The sequence below is a fragment of the Gossypium arboreum genome, chromosome 11 (assembly GCF_025698485.1).
Source record: "Gossypium arboreum isolate Shixiya-1 chromosome 11, ASM2569848v2, whole genome shotgun sequence".
NCBI lineage: Eukaryota > Viridiplantae > Streptophyta > Magnoliopsida > Malvales > Malvaceae > Gossypium > Gossypium arboreum.
The window spans coordinates 12326053-12349954 of NC_069080.1; the positions used below are offsets into that span (position 1 = coordinate 12326053).

Genomic DNA, 23902 nt, shown 5'->3' on the forward strand with positions numbered 1-23902 from the left:
ACCCCCATTTTGCTCCACTTGCCTGCAATGGAAAAGGCAAATAAATTAAAAAAAGAATAAGTTGTAAAAGGTTAGAAAAACCTACAATCTCAATGTAATGGAGGGGATTTTGGATTCTATCTCATTTTCGGCTAAAAATAGAAGCCAAAAGCAATCGTAAAAGGAGGATCCCCATTCTTGTACGCAAGGATTTTTCAGAAAAAAAAATAAAAAAAGGGTTGATTTCCGATCGTATTCTCTTGGTTTTCATTTTGTTCTTTAGTTTCTTTTTTATTTCTTTTTTATTTTTGTTTACAAATCTATTAAACGAAGTGGACATAAAAAATAAAAATAAAAAAGAGGAGAAGAGAGTCTTACCGGATCCACCCCGTGGCTGCGTCGTCGCAGTCCTCCTCTCTGTTCGGCACGGTAAATGACGGCGATGATGGGTTTCCGAAATCCTAGCTAAAAAGGGGGAGGGGGAGAGAACAGAGAAGCTCTGTATTCTTTTTGTTTAAAATTGGGGCTGGTAATGAAATAAAATAAAAAAAAGGGTTTTTTTGGTTTAAATGATGATGATGAAACGGCGTGTTTGGTGGAGTGGGGATGTGCATTATCCCTAAATGGGAGATTTTCTAGATTAGTCCTTCTCCTTTGCAACTCTATTCTACCAGGCCCCATTTTCTGTTTTCTTTTCTTTTTTTAATTTAGCTCTTAGATTTCGTTTGGGTTACATCTGGGTCCTTTGAAACACTGCGCATAAAAGGCTGGGAATATTTCCCAGCTAGTCCCTTATTATTTCAACGTGATTCACTTCGATCCTTGATGGCCTTCTTTTCATTATTTACAATATGAGTCCCTCTTCCCTTACATGTATCTTATTTTAGCTCAAATTCTAACTTTTTAATTTATCCCTTAAAGTTTATTTCTTTTTTATTTTCGGTTCCTTGACCATTTAATCTTGTTTATTTTTCATTTTTTATTATTTTCAATATTCGCTTTTATTTTTATTTTCCTTAGTATTTTATTTACTTGCTCTTTTAAATTCAACCCTTATATTTTATTTTATTTTCATATTTATTGATTTATCTATATTTTTCGCCTTAGACTTCATTTTTTTTTATGTTAAATCAAATCCTTTTAGTTTCCATTTTGTTTTTTCTTTATTTTTATTTCACCATTGTTTTGTACTATTCTTTTGCCTTTATTTTTACATTCATGGACAACTGCTTATTGTATTATTACTATTTATATCCTTATCACGTTGTCTTTTTTGCTCCATCAATATTATTTGTTATTTTTGTCTTATTTGTTCTATTTATTTTATTTTCTGTTTATAATTTCAAACTAAATTGTTTTGTTTATTATCTTGTTCATCTACTTATTTCTTTATTCCTTTAACTTTTTATACTAAAAGTTCATTTATTTATGTTTTTTAGATGCTCTTCGATTATACTATTATTATTATTATTATTATTATTATTATTATTATTATTATTTAGTCCCATGCTAATTTCTTTTATGAATTCTTTTAAATTTATCTTAATATATTTTTATGTACATAAGTCATTTTTCTAGAACATATTTTACTACATATTGTTTTGATTTTAAATCTCACATTTAAATACTATTTTTATATATATTCATTTGTTAACTTTAAACGGATACATCATCTCTAAAATGTTTATGCACATTATTTGACTCAAATTTCTTCCTTCGTCATCTTTATTTTAATAATTATTTATATGTTTGTAGTTTGCCCATGTTGTTTTGTATATCATGAGTGTTTTGTTGTTTTTATCGTTTTATAAGTTATTACATTACATTTGCGATTGGTACTTGGTGTTGCTATCTTAATTTTATTTATCTAGGTTTGAAAACTTGTTGGAGCTCGTGCTTTGATTTGTTTCTTTGGTTATATTTTTAGCTTTCATGATTTTGATTGTTAATGTTTGGATGTGAGCTTACTGCTATTTTATGCACGTTAAGTTTTTTATTATTATTATTTGTTTATTAATCTTTACACTATTTTTATTCATTAATAGAGTTCGCTATCCATGCATATCGTCTCATGTTTATAACTTCGCATTTTACTTGCAATTGACTCGTTGGGATTTTAAACTTGTTAATCTAAAATAATTATTCCATTTTATTTCAAGTCAAATTAATACGTTTTGAGCTAGTTTCACAATTATTTAAAACAAAGGCGATATTCGATATTGGACAATTCGTGGAATCGTGCCCTAACGTGTTGGGTTACAAATTCTCGTTCACTCGTATCTTCCAAGGTGAGGCAATGGTCAATGTTTGGAAATTTGAGAAATCGTGCCCTACTGTGCTGGGTATCGATTTGTCGTTGATCCAAATAGTTGGGCATCCTTTTGTTATTTTCGAATTACAAATTTTCGAACGTCGAAACAAGAAGATTTTTGGCAATGGACTCGGGTTATTCAAATGTTATTAACAAGAACCACATTTCAAAAACATTTTTAATTTTAGACAAAAGAACAGTATTTAATCGATTTGGTACCAATTTTGGGCGTAATGAGGGTGCTAATCCTTCCTCATACGTAACCGACTCTCGAGCCTATTTTCTCATGTTTTCGTAGACCAAAATCATTATTTTAGTAAACCAAAATGTTTTATTCAAACAATCCAAATTTCTAGGTGATCCGATCACACCTAAACAAGAAAAGATTGGTGGCGACTCCATTTTCGCTCTCCAAAAAGTCGATCCATCATTTTTAAATCGAAATAAAAAAATAGTTTCGACACATATTTTCTGTTTCTTTCTCCAAAATCGACCTACTTTTCTAAATATAAAAAAATGATACATCTCCCTAAATATTTTTTAAAATAAGCATTTTCTCTAAATTTAATCTAAATAGTTTACCCTAGATTTTATTATTTTGTCCAACAAAACACCTAAAAAATTAAAAAATATAAAAATAAATATATCCAAATCCGAGTTTTAGTTAAAAAAATTGCCGAGGAGCATGACACAAATCATGCACATTTGAAACTGCTAGTAAAACTTAATGATTGCTATTCTCGGAGCTCAATGGACCATTGGAGTAGGGGTATGAGAGTGACCAATGGATGGTTTCATTATAATTTTTTTCTTTGTATCCCGCGATTTCCGATATTTTATACAGTAAATTGGTGCCACTATTTCTAAAGTTTGGGCATCCAATGTGTTCTCGGGGACCATCCATTACTCCTCAGCTTTTAATTATGACTGCTCTAACTAAAACAACAAAAGAAGAATACTTTGTGGAACAAGTTGGGATATCTGAAGATTTCATGTTTAAAATCCTTAACTTATTCAGAGAAGGGAAGTGAATTGCAAAAGCATGTCATCCCAAGTTGATAACCTCACAATCCTAGCAGCCTGACCTGAGGGCTGTGAACTCGAAAAATTCCCATCGCACATCAAACAGAGATTTTGACTGTGAGAATTGAGTTAAACTACATGGGCTCCTTGTATGTAGATGATATAAAAGGATAGCAAGCCTAATCGGTCTAGTATTATTAAGCCCAATAAAATTGAGTTCCTTTCCCTCAATCTGACCCATCTTTGCCTCGCTTGCTCTTTCTATAGTTCAAACTTTTGCATGTAGCTGTATGGTAGTATCAGTAAAGTTAAAGCTTATTAGTTAATTTGAAATGAGTTTAGTTAATTTGATTTTAGTTACTCAATTAAATGCTTATAATGATTTCTTTTGATTGAAATTGATGATATAATTAATGTACTGCAATCATTTTAGGAAGAGAGAAAAGAAGCCTTATTCATTTTCTTATTAATTTCGGTACAAAAGCAATTTGACATGGGATCAAAATGCATGGTGGCTTACTTGATCAGACAAACACAGAATCCAATTATTAACGAAAAATAAAATAAGGGAGGCACGTAAGTGGCATTTAGCTCTCAATTCAAGCCGAGAGCGAATGGAATATTGCTAGAATTTAGCCACTCATTTCCTTGTATAAATGGCTCAATTGTAAACTGAGTTGCCTCAGTGGAACTGTTGATGACCCTATAACCAGGCCAAGTTACTCTTGCACTCGTACTGGACCCGGGCCCTCGGTTCAGGTACTCCCCATAATAGAGGGTACTCAAAGCAAACGTCCCATTCCATTCTAACCATCCGGCAGGATCCACTGAATCATCAATGTACGAACGCATAATAACTGTCCTGGAATACTCTTTCCAAGGACGCCCCAAATACGTCTTGAACGATGATTTTACGGGGACTAAATCCGCAGCTGCAGCGATCTTGCAGTTGAGAATTGAAATCCCAGTGTTCTGGTTAGGGTCTTCTCTTCCTTGAGCGGTGAAAATGTTCTTCTGGTTTGGATTGGGTTTACGAGCATATAAATTGCAGTCCTGGAAAACAACAGCTGCGTTTCCGAATATGAAGTCCACTGTCCCGTATATGTCACATTCCCGATAGAATTGCCTAAGGGAATGGACGTAGAGAGTGTCTTGGTAAGCAACGAAGCTGCATTTGTAGAATGCAGAGAGGTCTGACCCACTCCTTAAAGCCACTGCTTGGTGTTTGCTCGGCCCCGCCGAGTTCTCGAAGGTTATCCCTTTCGCTATGAATCCCTCCCCCACCACAGCTGAAATATATTAAAATGGGAAATATAAATACTACTACGATTAGTTGGATAACTGTCCACAATGATCAAAATAATTAAAAGTGGGGATCCAGGAAGGAAGATAAACGAAATCAATGAGAAGACCCACTTAGCATGTGAGCAGCAGTAGAGTTCGGTGAAATTTTTGTAAAGTCTTTTCTAATTACTAGATTATGACTAGCAAATAAAGATTGGAATAATGGATGTTGTCGTTTTAAATAATAATAATAAAAAGGGGTGAAGACAAAAAACTTTCTCCCAGACATATTAATGATTAACGCGCTTCCGTCAATCCTGAGCTGCCGACACATGAAAATTTAAAAGCACAATAACATTTCATGTTTTCCTATAATAAATTAAAAATATAAAACAAGTAACCGACGTCCTAAAAATCAAAGTTTTCGCCATTCATATAAAAATGGATAAAACAATTGAATGCCTAGGACTGTAATCCCAAATCAGTGACAATGGACGAGCGCATGAGGAGTGTGGTGGTCCATCATTGAACGAACGTGGTTGCTTTTATCATTACATCCATATTGCCATCAAGGAGCTATCACTGTTCACTGTCATCTGCATATGACTAGGCAGCATCCGGAGGGGAAATGAAACGACAAATAAAAGGAACCAAAAAGCCCATCAGCCGGATAGGTCACAATGGGCTTCTTTTCTTTCTTTTTTTTGGTCAAAAATCAATGGTCAGATAAACCTTCCAACTAGTGAATGCATCCAATATGGATTATTACACTCGTGAGTCCTGAGACAATTATTTTACTAGCCAAAAAGTTTGTAAAAGAAAATAATACTCAATTCGTGGTAAATTAAAAAATTATTGAGAAATTGGAACTCACCGACGGTGGCAGAACGGAAAGTAGTAAAGCCATCAACGACATTTCTGTTGGCCTTCACCACTGTCTTACCGATCCCATCTCCCACAAACATCAGCATTTTCTTCTTCTTTACCACCTCTACATTTTCAAAATAAGACCCTGCTTTTATATATATCACAAACCTGTTACAAACAAATGTAGTTGATCACCTCATTAGTCTCTCTTAATTAACGTTCTCAATGTAACATATAAGAGGAATAGCGCAAATTTGTCAGCTAAACTACCTTGTGTTACTATTATTTGGAGCAGCGGCAACAGCGTCGTTGATGGTAGTGAAGTTCCCAGTGCCATCCTTGGCAACTATGAGGTCGAACTCGGTTTCATTAACTGAAGCCTGTAGAAGTATTCTATCTTGGCGGGATAACCACGAAGGGAACCCGTTTTTCAAGCGTCCCTGTTGAGGAAAATACTCGGATTTGGATTTGTTGACACCGGGGACTTTTTTGAGCATTACGAGAGAGTTGCTCACGTGATGAGTGATGTTGTGAAGACCCTTTTTGATAATGTTCCTAACATTTCCTTTGCTACGTGCGAACCCATCAAGACACGTATACTGGTTGGTCATCGCGGCGCTTAGAAATGTCTGCAAGTCGTGGTAGTTCCTGGAGACTGCTAATTTCTTTGGGGCGAGATCAGCAAGTGCAACTTTCAGCTCCTCCAGGGTGTCATCAAAAAGCTCAAGGCAATCGTTTATCGCTGCCTCTTCCCGTTTGCTGTAACTTTTGATCCGCTTTTCAATGCCGGTGCAGTTGGCAGAGGAGAGACGGACCTCGTACATTGTTTGGTTTAGAGTTGCTTGGATGAGCTCTGGCAGTGTTTTGGAAGCGAGATCTGGGAGAACAGAGATGGTGGAGACGCAAAGGTCGGGGTATAAGGTCCCTTCACATGCTGAGTGAGCAATTTGGAGGTGATTGTGGACGTGTAAATGCTGGAGTTGTGTGGCTTTGGGGCTGTTTGTTAGAAGAGCTACGGACGAAAGCAAGACCAAGACAAGTGCTGAAATGGGTAAAAGAACAAGCAAGGTCTTGGATCTTGCACTAGGATGATACATGTTCGATGCTAGTAATAGAACAGAGAGTAGGAGAAGGAGAGAGCTTAGACCCTTAGTTACTGACAAATGGACAAAGGCGAATTGGCTAGTTGGCTATTAAATAAGCTTGGTGATCACTGTTGAGTAGAGTAATGTTTGTAATCGGAACTCACAAGATCTGCTGAGCGTGAAGGGAACTTTTGGCTTTTTGTGGCCTACAGTAACAGCCTAATCGAATCTGATGCTAGCTGTTTAGAGAGGAAATTAAGTTTTGAATGACAGATAGCATGAGGTGAATCTTTGTCGTGAATATGCAAATGTCAAGCAGTAGCACAATGTTCATGACAAATTGCGCCTCTAAGTAGTTGATTAAACCCGCAGTATGCGCATTTTTCTGTGACAGAAGCCGTATCTTTAAACTTGTAATAAAGAACCAAATGCCAGATTCATAAAATTTTTTTTTTAAAATGCAGAGATTCGAAATACGAAATAGTGCCAAATTTTTTGAACTTGGGAGCAGAAATGCACGTGACAAAATTAAAAGCCCGATGATGATGGTTGGGCTGGTACGCCACGCTCATGCTTTCACTTAATACGTCCATCAACCACATCCGTAAAGTGTTCCAATAAAATTCATAATTATGGAGAGAGTAATGAAGAATAGCTCCTAATCTTAAGGACCAGTATATTTTGTCTTTATTCATGTCATGGTATTAACAAACCTCAAGCAACAACTGTGCACCAACAAGAGGACAGACGGTGCTTATCATCACTACTATCTTCGACGTGTATATTTCAAACTTAAATTAAAACCATCATAGTGCCTAGCTAGATAGCATTAGCATATGGAAAAAGTTAATAAAGGCACCCAAAAGCTGTGCTTCCTTCCCCTTCTTTTGCGGCAAAATTTATATCCATATAATCTTCATATTATCAGGAAAATCGATTTAACACGTGGATATTTTCAATTGGTAAGTTGATAATATCATTTACAATATCGTGTAATAATTAATAATTTTTTCTTTATTTTTAATTATTAAATAATTATATTATCAAATGTTGTAAAAGGAATCGTGTAATATGAAGTGCAAGGCTCTCTCCTCCAAAAATATATATAGTCTACCATATTCGTAGGTTGGATCGATTTAAGTAAGATTAAGAATATAAATATATACGCTTAAAGTTAATTTAACCAATCAATAAAAATGACAAAAATTTATAGTTTATAATTAAAAGTGAATTTGTTTTGTAGAAAATAATTTATGAAAAATATTTTTAAAATTATCTCGATCGATCAATCGAGAATTATTTATTAACCAACTCCATTTTCTTATAAAATTAATTTGAATTAAGTAAAATATTATTATATTAAAATGACATTTTATTTTCATTTAAAACTATTAAATATTATAATTTTTAATATTATTTTAATATAATATAATTAATTATTAAAATATTGATCTAACTAATATAATTAATTATTTTAATAAAATTCTTTAATATTATAATTTTTAATAATAAATTATAACATTAATGATTTTGAATTTTAAATAATATTCTTAACTTTTCTGATAAATACTTTATATTAATATTTTAATAATAACTATATTACAATTTAAAAATATTTAGTAATAATTATTTTATAGTATAAAGACGTGTTTGATTCCTACTTAACTTCATCTATCTTTTCTTCTCCAATGTAATATTATCCATTCTCGTATATGTAATATATATAACTTTAAATTAAGTTTTAATTAGATATTAGTTATTATAAATACTATATTATTATAATTATTTTTAGAATATAAAATTATGAATTTGTGTTGTTACAATTTATACTATCAAATAGGACATAAAGAATTATGATTTATTTTCACTTTATCGATCAAACACACACACATATATATAGGAAATTAGAAATCTATGCAAATACAAGAGGGTATAATTACTAATTACTATTCTAGTAATTATCGTTCATCCAATTACTCTATAATTTTTAAATACACCCTTAAATTATAAAAAAATTCTATTTTCTATTTATTTTAAATATATCTTACCCTCAAAAATATATTTTAATTATATCTTATGGTAAATACTCAAATTAGGGCTCAACCTTTTAGAGGTTGCTTATATAAAGGCCAATCCTTTTAAAATGGTTAAATAAGTGCCTAACATTTACATAAGTGCTTAAATAAGGGCTTTTCACGCATTCAGCCCAATTTGTGGAAAAAAATTGGTAAATGCTGACATGTTTAGAATAAAACACGTAACACCTTAATCAAACATTGCTTGAAAAGAAAAGAAAGCAATCAAAACATAATTTGAAATATGATATACGATATTTGAGAAACACTTTTTTGAAATGATTTAACCTTTATTTTAGCACTTGTAAAAAGGTTAGGCCCTTATTTAACCATTTTAAAAGATTTAACATTCACTTAAATACTTTGATAAATGTTAAACCTTTATATGATTATTTTAAAAAAATTAATCCTGAGCAATTCCTAAAATATTAGTTTCCAATTTGTATCTTGTCAACATATAACTACATGGTAAACTTGCTAATGATGTTTAAAGTTTCTAGGGAAGATTAATAGAAAGATTTTGTCAAGTTTAACCCAAACAAACTAAAATAATAGCATAGAAAAATGCAACCGAGAAACATTAATTAGTATATTCCATCCTTTTACACTATTTATGTAAAACTATTTTCAAAAATCTACCCAACAAAATATATTTCATAAAAACAAAATTTCAGACGCCAACATTTTAATTAATTTCAAGAATACCTAATAATAAAAATATAGGTGATATGTCTTGTTAAAAATGTTCACGGATCTAGTTGAAGTTTAATTTGAAAATTTTCAATCTTAAACCCATTTCAAATTGAGACAGACCCTACAGAAAATCTATTTCACTGTCTAAAAACAATAAAATATAAAAATATATTTATTTTATATTTTTTCATAATTAAATTTAAATTTAAATTTTAAAGTTTTTTATTATTTAAATTAAATTCAAGTTGAATTCAACCAACTTCAAATTCAAAATTTTTTATCTAAATCAACTCTAATTAAATTGGACCTACTGGGCCAGACGGGCTACTCAGCCATTCGGCAAATCCAAGTGATGCCCACATCTAGGGAAGGTGATACATGCAAATGCAATTAATTAAAACATAAACAACTAAGAGTGTAGGAGAAATAGGAGCCATGCATGACTTTAATTACTGTTTAAGTTATGGATTTACTTTCAATATTTTAATCTTTATATTTTTGAATTTCAAATTTTAATCATTCTTAGACAATAATTGTTAAATTAAATAAATTGTGTTAGTTTTAATGCAATAAATATATTATTATATGTAATGTCAATTTGTTATTTTTACATACTACTTACAAAAAATCAATTAATGAATTTAAAGACGTTAAAATTAAAAATTTAAAAATTAAAAACATATAGACTAAGAATAATCTAATCAAAGAATATTGACTAAGGGCTAATTTGGAATTACAATTGCCGTTGATAAATGTTTTGAAAAGTTAGGTTTAGGAAAATGTTTTTAGAAAGTACTGGAAAAAATGTGATTTATAATTTTAACTGTTTAACATTGTTGTCAAATTTTGAGATAGAAAGTTAAAATATCCATTTTAGACATAATATTGAAAAATAAAAATAAATGAATTTAGATAATATTTAAATAATTTAATATAATGATAGATAAATATGCATTTTAACCATCTTTTAAGTAATTAATATATTTTTTTGTAAAATTAATGATACATGAAATATTTTTAAAAATAAAGATAAAGATAAATGATATTTAAATAATTTAATATAATAATATATGAAATATAAATTAATCTAACTTTTTAAATAGTTAATATAATTAAGGGTATTTTGATAATTTTACTTCAAAACTCGTAAGTAAAAAAAAAAACACACTTAAATTTCAGTTTTTAAGTTTGTGTAATGACCCAAAATTACGGGAATAGAAAAAGTGCATTTTCGGATCTCCGTTTTCGTAAAAGCGGATTCGTAAATATTTATTAAAAATATTTACGAAGTTAGTTGTGTGGTTAATTAGGTTTTGGTTAAGTGAATTAGTCTGAATTAAGGTTAATTAGGTACAATAATTAAATTGAATAAAGTGTGAAATTTTAATTATAGATTAAAGAAAAGTTAGAAGGATTAAATTAGTAAATAAACCTAGACAAGTGTATGTATAAATAATAACAAGTGTAGTATTTATGTTCATATACTAAAATATTATACATATGTATATAATAATAATTAAGTAATATATATTTTATATTATATTATAATAATAAAGTAAATAATAATAAAACAAAACAGATAAAGAATAAAAATAGAAAAGGAACAGAGAAACAAACGACACAGGGAGTAAAAGAGAGAGAAAGGAAAAAGGAAATTAAGATTTTAAGGGTTGAAATTCAATTTGATAAGTTAATTTAACTCTTTTTTTCTTGTAATTTTTATGTTTTTAGAATCCTAGAATAAAATATTACTTGATTTATGTTGAAATTTTAGAAGTTAGTGACTTTTAGATGTTGTTCGTGTTGAATAAATTGAAGAATTAGGGGTTAAATTGATAGAATTTCAAGTTAGAATTGAGAATTGTAAAATGAATCATAAGTTTTGAGTAATAAGGATTAAACTGAGAGAATTTTGAAATTAGGAATTTATGGTGAAATTAGAGAGTGAAATTTAGTTTTAAGTGGTAGTTGAATGAAAATAAAGAAAAAAATTGTAAGTAAAATAAGGATAAATTTGATTAAGGATTAAATTGAAATTTAGGCAAAAGTTGTATAAAAATTGAAATATTCAATAGGAAATTGTGTGTATTGATGATTTTTAATTGTTTTAATTCCATAGCTAGCGTTGAGCCAGAGACCTCGGCTAAGAAAGGAAAAGACAAGATTAACGAGGAGTAGCTCGAGAATTACGATTTGTATTTCTATTACTTTTCCTTTCTTAGCCGAGGTCTCTGGCTCAACGTTTGTAACGTCCCCTAACCCTATACTGTCGTCGGAACAGGGTTACGAAACATTACCAGTCAGTACAGTCCAATTTCAGTCATTATATAAATAAATATTCATACTCACCCTAGTTTTAAGATGTCGTCCCTTTAATGGGCCCTCACGGTCCAATATGGACAGTAAATTCAATTTGGAACTAATTTAGAATCAATACGAATTTTTTTTTTTTATATTTCAAAATTCATACTATATACCGTTGCCAACCATAGTTTACTTATTTCATCAATACTTTTACAACTTAAATGACTCTCATTAAACATCTTAGGTACATGTCATTATCAATACTCAACATACTTTACCTCATTGAATTCGGGATCGGCCTGGAATGTTGATTCGACAGTCTAGCCTTAACTTAACCTGCGCACGGAAACAAACCGTACGCTGAGTATACACTCAGTGGTATTTCTATAATCCGAACACTTGATAATATAACAATTAAACTTAAAATCACAATAACAAATATAACTATTCATTTATTTATTTTATAGATAAGTTTCATTTACTTACCATAAAAATTCTATACAAGCCATATAACAAACACAACAACATATTTGCTCAATTCTTTTCATTTGCTTACCGTATAAATTCTTTACAATATATTCACAATTTATTTGTATTCACACTTTACTTCTTAACAATATATCATTTTAATTCATTCTAACATCAATCATCATCCATTTGAACTTCACTCATTTCATGAACCTTTTGGTTCATGTTTTCAATCTCATATCTCAATTTCAATTCTCAATTCAATTTCTCATTTCATTCCAATAGCTCAATCAATCAAATTCACTCGATTTATCTTTTCACTTATTTACCCCTATTAACAAGACTCGGACTCTGATAGATACGTGGATTCCTCCCAAACACCAGAATATCCAACCCAAACACACCAGAATATCCAACCCAAACACACTCGGAATATTATAAATCCTCCATAACACACCAGTATATCATATCCTCCCAAACACACCAATAAGGCATTAAATGCCTCTTCAGATAAACCGAAGTATATAATAACAGAAACATCTTCTCGGCCGAACTACAAATCTCCTCATCACATCATAAATCCAATGGCATGCCATTTGTATCCAATCTGGTCCAATACTGTTAATAGGGTATTCGATTCATTTTCTCAATTTAATAAATCTTTCATCAATATACCATTCTAATAATCACATATATTCACACATTTTCATAATTTCATATATTTTCATTCAATTCAACAAATATATTTTAATTATTCACATTAATTCATAATTCAATACAACTCAATTCACTTTTCAATATCAAATATTCAATTATCACAAATCTCATATATTCATATCAATTCCTCATATTCCAATCAATATAATTTTTCAATATAACATTCATTCAATATTCAAATTTTTACATAAATCATATATATAATATATATTTCAATCAATATAAATTCAATCAAAATGATTTCAATCAATATAAATTTGATAAATTCATCACATACCAAAATCAATCCATTTCGATTGTAAAACATCATAATTCTAACACTAACAATTGTCATATGTATATAAATATAACAAATAATGACTGAGTTCGGATTATAGAAATACAAACCGTAATTTTCGAGCTAACTCCCGTTGACTTTGTCTTGTCCTTCCTTAGCCGAGATTTTCGGTACCACATTGACTACGAAATTAATACAATTCATAATCATTAATACATTACTAATTTATATCTTGAGTTACAGAATTCTAAATTAAGATCCGTTAATTTTTCCTGAAACTAGACTCACAAATCTTCTTACCATAAAATTTTCAGAATTTTTGATTTAGCCATTAAGTACAGTTTATTCTTTAAATTCACCCCTATTCTGCTGTCTGACAGTTTTGACCCTTCTTCACTAAAAATTAATTATCTCACAGTACAGAACTCGGATAATATTCTCGTTGATTTATCCTAAAAATAGACTCATTAGGGATTCTAAAAATATAACTTTAACCCTCTAATTATTTTTCTCCAATTTTTGGTGATTTTCCAAATTCAGAACAGTGGAACCCGAATTCATTCTGACCTTATCTCACAAAATTCATTATATCTCATAATTTACAATTCAATTGCTCAAACCGTTTCTTTTATAAGAAACTAGACTCAATAATCTTTAATTCTATATTTTATTCATCCTCTAATTTAATTTATACAATTTTTGGTGATTTTTCAAACTTAGACTACTGCTGCTGTCCAAAATAGTCTTAGCGCAAAATGTTGATTTTCTACTTTTAATTTCAATTTAATCCTAACTAAATTCAGTTACTTTTCTATCTTAATTCATACTTTATTTCTACTCAATTTTTAACCAAACTTAGACATAATTATCTATTTTTCATCATAAAACCATAATTTCGAAATTCTTTCAATTTAGTCCTTAAAGCATAAAACTTATGAATCACTTTACAATTCAATCATTATTTCATTTCTAACTTGAATTTCTATCAATTTAGCCTTTAATTCATCATTTTACTCAACATGAACAATATTTATAAATCTAATAACTTTCGAATATCAACTTAATTTCATCAAAACTTTGTTCTAAAGCTTTTAAAACATCAAAATAAAGTAAAAAGGGCTAAATTGACATACCTATTAAAGTTTAAAGCTTCAAAACCTCGATTTTCCCTTTTCTCCCTTTCTTTCTTTCTTTCCTTTCTTTCTCCCCTGTTCTTCTCTGTTTCGTTTGCTTTGTTTTTCTTTTTCATTTCTTTTATTTCATTTATTTCTTTATTTTATTTCTTTATTTTATTATTAAACTATTATAATATTTATTATTTATACATGTGTATATTTATTAATACACATGTATTAATTTTCACCTTACACTTGTCATAACTTTTATTTATTTAATTACTTAATATAAAATAATATTAATATAATATATTTTAATTATTATTATTTTACTTATATAATAAGTAAATACACATGTATAATAGATGTGTACCATTTATATTTGTACACATTTAACCTATTTTAAACATACATTTGTCACCCCTTTTGGCTTATTTCTTATTTAGTCCCTTCACTTTTCTTTATTCTATAATTAAACTTTCACACTTAATTCAATTTAATCATTTCCACTAATTACTCTTAATTAAGCTAAATTTACTTAATTAAAGTCTAATTAACCATTCAATTGACTTCAGTAAATATTTTTAATAAATATTTACGAATCTATTTTTTAGAAATGGAGACCGAAAATTCACTTTTCCGATAACCGTAAAATTTGGGTCATTATAACGTTAGCTATGGAATTAAAACAATTAAAAATCATCAATACACACAATTTCATATTGAATATTTCAATTTTTATACAATTTTGCCTAAATTCCAATTTAATCCTTAATCAAATTTATCCTTATTTTACTTACAATTTTTTCTTTATTTTCATTCAACTACCACTTAAAACTAAATTTAACTCTCTAATTTCACCATAAATTCCTAATTTCAAAATTCTCTCAATTTAGTCCTTATTACTCAAAACTTATGATTCATTTTACAATTCAATCATTTTCTCAATTCTAACTTGAAATTCTATCAATTTAACCCTAATTCTTCAATTTATTCAACATAAACAATATCTAAAAATTCACTACCTTCAAAAATTTCAACATAAATCAAGTAATATTTTATTTTAAGATTCTAAAAACATAAAATTATAAAGAAATGAACTAAATAAACTTACCAAATTGAATTTGAACCCTTAAAACCTTAATTTCCCTTTTTCTTTTCTTTCTCTCTTTTCTCCCCTGTTTCGTTTGCTTCTCTGTTCCTTTTTCTATTTTTATTCTTTATTTGTTTTGTTTTATTATTATTTACTTTATTATTATAATATAATATAATATATATTACTTAAATATTAAGTATTACTTAATTATTATATACATATGTATAATATTTTTACAAGTATATGTACATAAATATTACACTTGTTATTATTTATACCATACACTTGTCTCTTATAGTTTATTTACTAATTTAATCCTTCAACTTTTCTTTAATCTATAATTAAACTTTTACACTTTATTCAATTTAATCCTTATAACTAATTAACCTTAATTCAAACTAATTCACCTAACTAAAACTTAATTAATCACACAACTAACTTCGTAAATATTTTTAATAAATATTTAAAATCCTTTTATGAAAATAGAAATCCTAAAATACACTTTTCTCGATACCCATAATTTTGGGTCGTCACAGTTTGGATAGAAAAATACTTTTTGACACCACTTTTAATTTTGAAATCCAAGTTTTCGCATTGCTTTTGGAGTTAAAAATAGTTTTATCCCCACAAAAGTAATGCCAAGTAAAACTCAAATCTATAAATCTATAAATTTACGTATAATATAATACTAATAACATAATTTAATCAAATAAATTTAATTATTACTATTTAAATTTTAATTAAAATTTTAAATTAAAAAATCAGAGAATAAAATTTTGTACAAAACTGATGACAAGATTTGAGCTTATTTGTTTTGATTTATTAGATTTTATAGTTTTATTTACTAAAAATATAATGTTAGTATTTACATGCCAATTGAATTTTAATATGCAATAAACGTCAAACTTATTTATCCATTTTAAAATTCGTGAATAACCTAATTTTTTAAATTAAGACTTTCATTCGAAGTGAAATGTAGGATTTGTATTTGATATTAAGAGAATGGATTGTATGAAACTGTAATTTCATGTCATCCTTATCTCTTTCTAATAAGAAAGTGACAAATCAACTTTTTCCTCTTGATTTTTAGCATTTTTAGTTGGATTTGAATTTTTTCATGAGGAAAAGACTGAAAATTAGAAGGAAAAATCCAATTTGTCATTCTCCTATTAGAAAGGGATAAAAATGACGTGTAATCATATTTTCATATAATCATTTCTCTAATAGTAGTGTTATTACACTAGGACTTTAGTTTGGTACGTAAATCGTACAGTCTTTGGTAATTTTTTAGATTCAAATATGTCTAAATTAGCTTTATTTTGGAAAATGAGATTTCTCGCAGAAATTCTCTAAGACATTGAAGGCAAGCGAAAAAAAACTCAAAAGAGACATACAAATTCCCTCTCAATACAATTTCTTTCCAATTCATTAAAATTTCATAGACTGGTTCTTGAATACCTACTATGGTAGATTATTCATGTGGTATTTTCTCAGATTTTGCATGTGTAATGCATGTTCCTTCTAGTTCTCCAAGTAAAGCTCTTCACATTGTATTATGTATTGTATTATGTCGGCTTGGCCTTTAATAAGTGGAGGCAAAATAAAGTGTCCATAACAAAGGCGCTTGCTAACTGTTCTTGATTCAACACACTTCCATTGTCGTGTCCGAGTCGAAGTAAAGACTTTTACTTTATATTGAACCATAGTAATATTATTTTATTTTATCAGATCATTGAATCATTTATTTCTCTTAAAATCTCTTTAGTGTTTATTTCTACACACATCTTTTTTTAGGGGGTCTACAACCATTATGTGACATAAGGGTTACATCTCGTACGAAACTTAATAATATACCACTTTTGCGAATAGCTCGTAATGTTGCATCTCTTCCGAGACCAGGACCCTTTATCATAACTTCTGCTAGCGACAACAAAAATAGTGCAACCACAAGTTTAAGTAAATGCTCTAAAAAGTATTTTATTACTTTTAAATGTTTTCAAGTGAATGACTATAAATGAGGGGAATACATTTATTTATAATTGAGCTCCCTCAAATTTAATGGAACTAATCGAATTACATCAACAATTAAAATTTAAGCCTATCCATAAAATGAGACTCCTAAGAAATTTAAACTCTATACATCTTTATCCATTAGGATTTACAACAATTACAACAGTAATTAGGGTGTTTCATTAGGTCATCTATGCTTCAAGTAGATGGGTTTATCCATTATTCTATGAATCGGGCAACTTCAAGTAGATTAAATGAATCCCATTTGATTAGTTGATTTTCATGACGCGTTTTGTATGCAATCATCACGAGCTTGGATCCGCGGCCCATAACACTAGATTATACTCTTAAATGCAGTAACTATTTTTTATTTTTTATTTGTTATGAATGAAATAAACAATTTAATTAATATAGTACATGGCATTCCTCAAAATAAATAAAAATGATCATAATGAGTTATTCTTTCAGAGTTTTAGTATATCTATAAACAAAACTTTCTTCGTCTAAAATAAGTATGTATGATTATGAGCCATAATCACAATAATTAGTTTCTTATCTTATCTAATGTGCAGATTTGATTGTAAATATCAATTGAAATGTATTACATTTATTTATTAAAAAATATTGTAAGATTTGTAACCTTTTAAAAAATGATATAATTGAAAAAGTAAACCATATTATAAATTTCAACTTTAGAATATTGATAGTTTACATTAAAGGAAAAGTGGGAAATAGGTGGATCTAATTTTATAGTTTGGGGAAGCTTCATTGTTTCCGAAAAAAACTCGATCCCAAGTGCTTTGAACAAACTCCTGGCATGCGCGATGAGTTTTCTTTCTTTAATATACGCAAAAACCAACTTGTAAATTACGTTAATGTCATTGGAACCCTTGCTTGCTTGGTTTCCCTAATCATGTATTAGAATCCAAAAGTCTTAGCAGTTTACTTCAATTTACAAATGAATTATCGTTTATCCTCATTAAGATGAAGGTGTCGTGCTAGAAATAGAATCAACATACCTTCTCTTTAAATACACCAAACCCGGCCAGGAACCATCTTTCCAAAAGCTATGGCTTCCATGCTCTTGTATCTTCTAACAATATCTTTCTTCTTTCTCTCTCCTTCTCTTGCAGACGCTTCCCCATCTGACCCTGTCTCACCGGGGACCATTTGCGACTCCACTCCATACCCTTCCTATTGCAAATCGGTGCTCCCTAATCGAACCACCAATGTCTATGGCTACGGTCGTTTCTCCATTCGCAAATCTCTGTCACAGTCTCGAAATTTCCTCGACTTAGTCAATGAGTATCTACATAAATACCGGTCCTCATTATCAATATCCGCCATTCGTGCTTTAGAGGACTGCTGCTATCTAGCTAGCTTGAACATGGATTTCCTTTCGAGCTCCTTTAAAACCGCCAATGGCACTAGTGAAACTCTACCCCCCGTGGAAGCTGAGGATGTACAAACTTTTCTTAGTGCTATTTTAACTAACCAGCAAACCTGTTTGGACGGCATACAATCCACTGCTTCAGCTCGAGGCATAAGGGAAAACATCACAGTTCCTATGTCTAATGACACAAAGCTTTACAGTGTTTCTCTCGCTCTTTTTACGAAGGGATGGGTTCCTAAGGAGAAAAAATCAGCCTCACGGCATCCTAGTAGTAAGCAGATAGGTTTCAAACATAGGCGTTTGCTAATGAAATTGTCTAGTCAGACTATGTCAACAATTTATGAGTCTCTAGGCCAAAGAAAGCTTCTTCAAACAAGTGGTTCTGATAATGAAGTATTAATCAGTAACATTGTGACAGTGAGCCAAGACGGTAGCGGAAATTTCACTACCATCAACGACGCTATATCAGCAGCACCAAACAACACGAATGGTGTAAATGGTTACTTCTTGATTTACATCCCTGCCGGTGTTTATCAAGAGTACGTTTCCATTCCTAAGAACAAAAAATACTTGATGATGATCGGTGACGGAATCAATCAGACAATTATCACAGGAAGCCGCAGTGTTGTTGACGGATGGACAACCTTTAACTCTGCAACTTTCGGTAAGTTATTCAAAAACTACATGTGAATTTGCATAATGTTTATCAGCTTAATGTTGATCATTTATGATTAATTTTATAGCTGTGGTGGCTTCAAACTTCGTTGCGGTAAATATAACTTTCCAAAATACTGCTGGAGCAATCAAGCATCAGGCTGTCGCACTTCGAAGTGGGGCCGATTTGTCAGCATTTTATAGTTGCAGCTTCGAAGGATACCAAGATACCTTATACACTCATTCCATGAGGCAATTCTATAGAGAATGTGACATCTATGGCACCGTTGATTTCATATTTGGAAACGCTGCCGTTGTTTTGCAGAATTGCAACATATATTCTCGACAACCAATGAGCGGCCAATTCAATGCTATCACCGCACAAGGGCGAACCGATCCGAACCAAAACACTGGCACATCAATTCACAACTGCAATATCATGGCTGCTGATGATCTGGCCTCGAGCAATACAAACTTCAAAACATATTTGGGGAGACCATGGAAAGAGTATTCAAGGACAGTATACATGCAAAGTTTCATGGACAATTTAATAGACCCCGCCGGATGGAGAGAATGGGATGGAGATTTTGCCTTGAGTACATTGTACTATGCTGAGTATGACAATAATGGACTTGGATCAAACACTTCGAATAGGGTCACATGGCCTGGTTACCATGTGATTAATGCTACCGATGCTATTAACTTTACGGTGTCGTCTTTTTTGTTGGGAGACGATTGGTTGCCAGATACAGGAGTTCCTTATAATGCAACTTTAATATAAGCAATTAGTTTATCATATGATATTATATGTCCTTTATTTTCTTTCTCTTGTCATTGGTTTTATGATGTAATAAACGTGTAAATGCATATGCTATTCAAATTAAGTATTACAATTTGGACAATCTTACTTTTTTTTTTTTTTTGGTAAAATTCTCTCTTTTAAGCATATACAAGTTCACTATACTTAAAATATATAATATTCAAGATCTCATCTATAATTTTAAGTCAACTTTTTCATCCAAATTTATTTTTATTAAACCGAATATATAGCTCCATCCGCGGTTTGAGAAATGCTCTCACATTGTTCAGTAGTGTGTGTAAGAAATGATGCCCATAAGGGCACATCTTTATTCATGTATAAAAGGAATTTTAAGTTCCAGGGAAGGTAAATGGCGAATCGCCATTCTAAAAAGAACAAAAAGAATTGCATAATACTTTCAATGGCCTCCCAAGAATTAAAAAAAAAAAAAAAAAAAAACCAACAACGCTTCGTTTTTTCAAGAGGAAGAAGATGACATTTAAGTCATCATTAAATAACGACAATCGGTCAATTTACATGGAAGTTACATCTTTTTTTTCAAATTGGTATTTAAATTATCATTTCATTATTTGATTAAGCTCACTATTTTAGATAGCGATGTTAAAAATCAGTTAATATATGACACCAATTAGATTATAACATGTGGCACATTTAATCAATCAAAATGTAGCTTTGTGATAATTAAGTTTATTTAAAATAAAAATATTAAACTTAAATTGAAGATTCTAATATTAAAAACAAACAAACAAATTTAAATAGAAAATAAGAAACATTTTTCCCAAATGTGTTTATTTTTAAATCTAAGTGAAAATAGTTTAAATTTGTTTGTTTGTTTTTAACTTAATAAAATGTTATATCAACAATGTACACATGATTTAACGGAAAATTGTGTTATATAAATAGCGAGGTTAGTGAAATGTGAAAATTAAACCAAAATTGAAATTTGATATATAAATGCACTAAATTAAAGTTGATGTATAAAATTACAAATTGTAACAAAATTTATATGTAATTTTAATATTTATCGCTTTTTCTAATAAAAAGTTTTAAACTACTAGATAAAAAATACCTTATTAAAATTTAAATTACAAACAACCACGCACAAGATAAAAATAATTTTAATAATAAAATAAGTCAAAATTTCAAAACTTTAAATAGGAATCTAGTAAGTAAATACTGCATGTTATTGATTTATTACCAAATTATACGTAAACTCAATATTATTTTTGAATGAACTTCAAAGTGGAAATTGAAAACGACAATGTCTTAGTTATCCAAAACAGTTTAGTTGTGAGTAGTAAATACTGTGAAGTTCGTAAAGTATACGAGAGATGCTTTAAAGATTGGAATGTGTCATTCTGTCAGATCTTGAGAGACAACAATAAAATAGTTGATCGTATTGCTAAAGAGACTAGAAGCGAAATGGAACAGTTAATTATCCATATAGATCCACCAGAATATTTAAGAAATCTACTAGAAGATCAATACTAATACACAATTTAACTTTCACTAATATTTTATTATTTACCAAAAAAAAAACTTCAAATTTTGTATCTAACAAAAACCCTTCTTTTTCTATATTGATTCAATTTATATTACTTTATGTAGTACTAAATTTTAATTAATTAAAACTATCAACCGACTATCAAAACGAGCTAAAATATAGGGTCCAAGTTAGGATCTTAATAAAATTTTGAACATGATTGATAATTATTGAATCGTATTCAAATTCTAAGCAAGATTATATTATGCAGAACTAAATAATTCAACATCCCAGCAATCTTTAAATAAAAATCAACGCCAAGTTTCCAAAAACAGGAAGGAATAATTATTTGTATTATATTTATGTGATTGGCATTAAAAAAAATAAAAAGAAAAAGAGTGTGTATCATTCAATGTACGAATTGGGATTTAAATGCTAAGCAAGAAACTATAAATATTAATTATTTTTCAACTTTTTCTTATCATTTATTTAATTCTTATATTATAATTAAAAATAGGATAAATTGTAAAAATAATCACTTTTGTTTGCGTCAGATTACATTTTAATCATTTTTGTTTGAAATGTTATCTTTTGGTCACTTACGTTATTGTTTTGTTACGAAGTGTTCACTCTAACATTAAGCTCCATTACCTCCCTAACGGAGGTCCTAAGTGGCAATTTAAATGGGTTTTAAATGCCAACTTGAATGTCCTACATGATAGTCCAAATTAAATTTATTTAATTAAAAACCTATTTTTAAACAACTAGACATCCAAGTTGGCATTTAAAACTCATTTGGACTACCGTTAGAAAGGTAATTGAGTTTAGCGGTAGAATGACCACTTCGTAACAAAAAGATAACCTAAGTGACTAAAATGTAATCTAAGGCAAAAAAAAAAAAATAACTATTTTTGTAATTTACCCTTAAAAATAAATAAAGTTAATTATAGTACGATAATCATGCCAAGCTGGAGGTGCTAACTGAAGGTGATCTCATAATCGGCAATGAATACATATTTTTTAATCATTTTTTAGATTCCACTTTATAAAATAGACATGCTCATCGAGAAGAAATCTCCGGTTGGAATTTCAGAATACTCTCCATCTGTGGCAAGGATGTTAATATGTCCAGATGACAAATTAAGCTTAATTATCTTATCATCCTTCTACTTTTCCAAATATAATTGATGAATTCATAACTATATTTTTTTCTAAAAGATGCTTCCACATCGTTACTGCTAGAGCTTGATGGCATGATTGCGTTGTGGCTGACTCTTTATGTGTGTGTTTGTGCAATATTTTATAGGGCAAGTTATATGGCAAGAAAAGGTGATGATGGAGTATGTCATTAATGCCTTATACTATGTTTTTTTACTAATTTCATTGTAAAAATAGATCTAAAATATAAAATTTAAATCGGATCAAAAATAAAATTTGACCACCATCTTATAATTAAAATAAAAAAAAACAATGAACAAGTGTACGTAGGAAAAGTCTTAGAGCCTTTGATTTATATATAATAGTATTGGTATAAGTGGATGATGAATATTAAGCAAGTGTAGCTTCTTCTTTTTTTGAAAAATAATCAAGTCACGCTGATATGAAAACATGAGAAAGTTTTGAACTTTTAACTACTCGATAAATAACAATAATACGTTTTTTTTGGACTATTGGTATATTGTAGACCTAAGTTATTCTAGGCATGTCTTTAGTTTAGTATGAATTATTATGCCTGGAGAACCAATATATGCAATATGTGAATGACCAACATTCAATCCGTACAAGATAAGTGGTCCCAATAGTTCGAGCTCTAGCCAAGTTAATTTTTTTTTAAAAGGAAAAATTCATGTGTTATGAAATAAATAAAATTATTTGAGGTGAGTCATATAAATTACGAAGTATTTTTTTTTTTAAGAAAAAACGCATGTGATAATAATACTGGTGTTTTGGCAACCTTTATTTTGTTTGCATACGTGAGGAAAATTTGGATAATGGGATTAATTTTTAAAAAGTTAAAATGTTTATAAAAGTTAGTATAAATTAATGTTTTTTTTTGTTATTCTTTTACTTTATCTATATATTTTTAAAATATTTTTTTATTTTATTAAACATTTAAAACATATAAAAGTTTGTATGAAATCAACATATTATTAGTAATTTTCTTTCATAAAATAAACATCCCTTAAATACTTTTTAGTGTCATGAGAATGCAATATATCAATTTTTCAAACACAAGATTCATAATAAA

At 29.4% G+C, this 23902-nt stretch overlaps 2 protein-coding genes and 1 long non-coding RNA gene across 3 annotated transcripts; 1 reads left to right on the forward strand and 2 right to left on the reverse strand.

Annotated features, from left to right (window-relative positions):
• Nucleotides 1–3740: 3740 nt before the first annotated feature.
• LOC108474040 (pectinesterase-like) lies at nt 3741–6965 on the reverse strand. Its single transcript, XM_017775918.2, has 3 exons — nt 5735–6965; nt 5472–5632; nt 3741–4602 (listed from the first exon to the last, which is right to left on the reverse strand). The coding sequence occupies exons 1-3, from the start codon at nt 6559–6561 to the stop codon at nt 3908–3910; spliced, it is 1683 nt and encodes a 560-aa protein (XP_017631407.1). The 5' UTR covers nt 6562–6965; the 3' UTR covers nt 3741–3907.
• Nucleotides 6966–11740: 4775 nt separating this feature from the next.
• Nucleotides 11741–14360, reverse strand: LOC128284374 (uncharacterized). The gene is made up of 3 exons (XR_008274802.1): nt 14217–14360; nt 13194–13265; nt 11741–11957 (listed from the first exon to the last, which is right to left on the reverse strand). It is a non-coding gene; the product is annotated as an uncharacterized LOC128284374 (long non-coding RNA).
• A 4013-nt stretch (nt 14361–18373) lies between these two features.
• LOC108472831 (probable pectinesterase/pectinesterase inhibitor 7) lies at nt 18374–20132 on the forward strand. Its single transcript, XM_017774389.1, has 2 exons — nt 18374–19361; nt 19441–20132. Exons 1-2 carry the CDS (start codon nt 18374–18376, stop codon nt 20130–20132), a joined length of 1680 nt encoding a protein of 559 aa, XP_017629878.1.
• The last annotated feature ends 3770 nt before the right edge of the window (nt 20133–23902 follow it).

Bases quoted from the DNA above. Each gene is read 5' to 3' on its own strand.
- LOC108474040 (XM_017775918.2), bottom strand. From the start codon at position 6,561: ATGTATCATCCTAGTGCAAGATCCAAGACCTTGCTTGTTCTTTTACCC. The intron at 5,633-5,734 runs GTAGTTTAGCTG...TGTTTGTAACAG, and splicing joins CCAAATAATAGTAACACAAG to GTTTGTGATATATATAAAAG. The intron at 4,603-5,471 runs GTGAGTTCCAAT...AATATATTTCAG, and splicing joins TTTCCGTTCTGCCACCGTCG to CTGTGGTGGGGGAGGGATTC.
- LOC108472831 (XM_017774389.1), top strand. From the start codon at position 18,374: ATGGCTTCCATGCTCTTGTATCTTCTAACAATATCTTTCTTCTTTCTC. The intron at 19,362-19,440 runs GTAAGTTATTCA...TTAATTTTATAG, and splicing joins CTTTAACTCTGCAACTTTCG to CTGTGGTGGCTTCAAACTTC.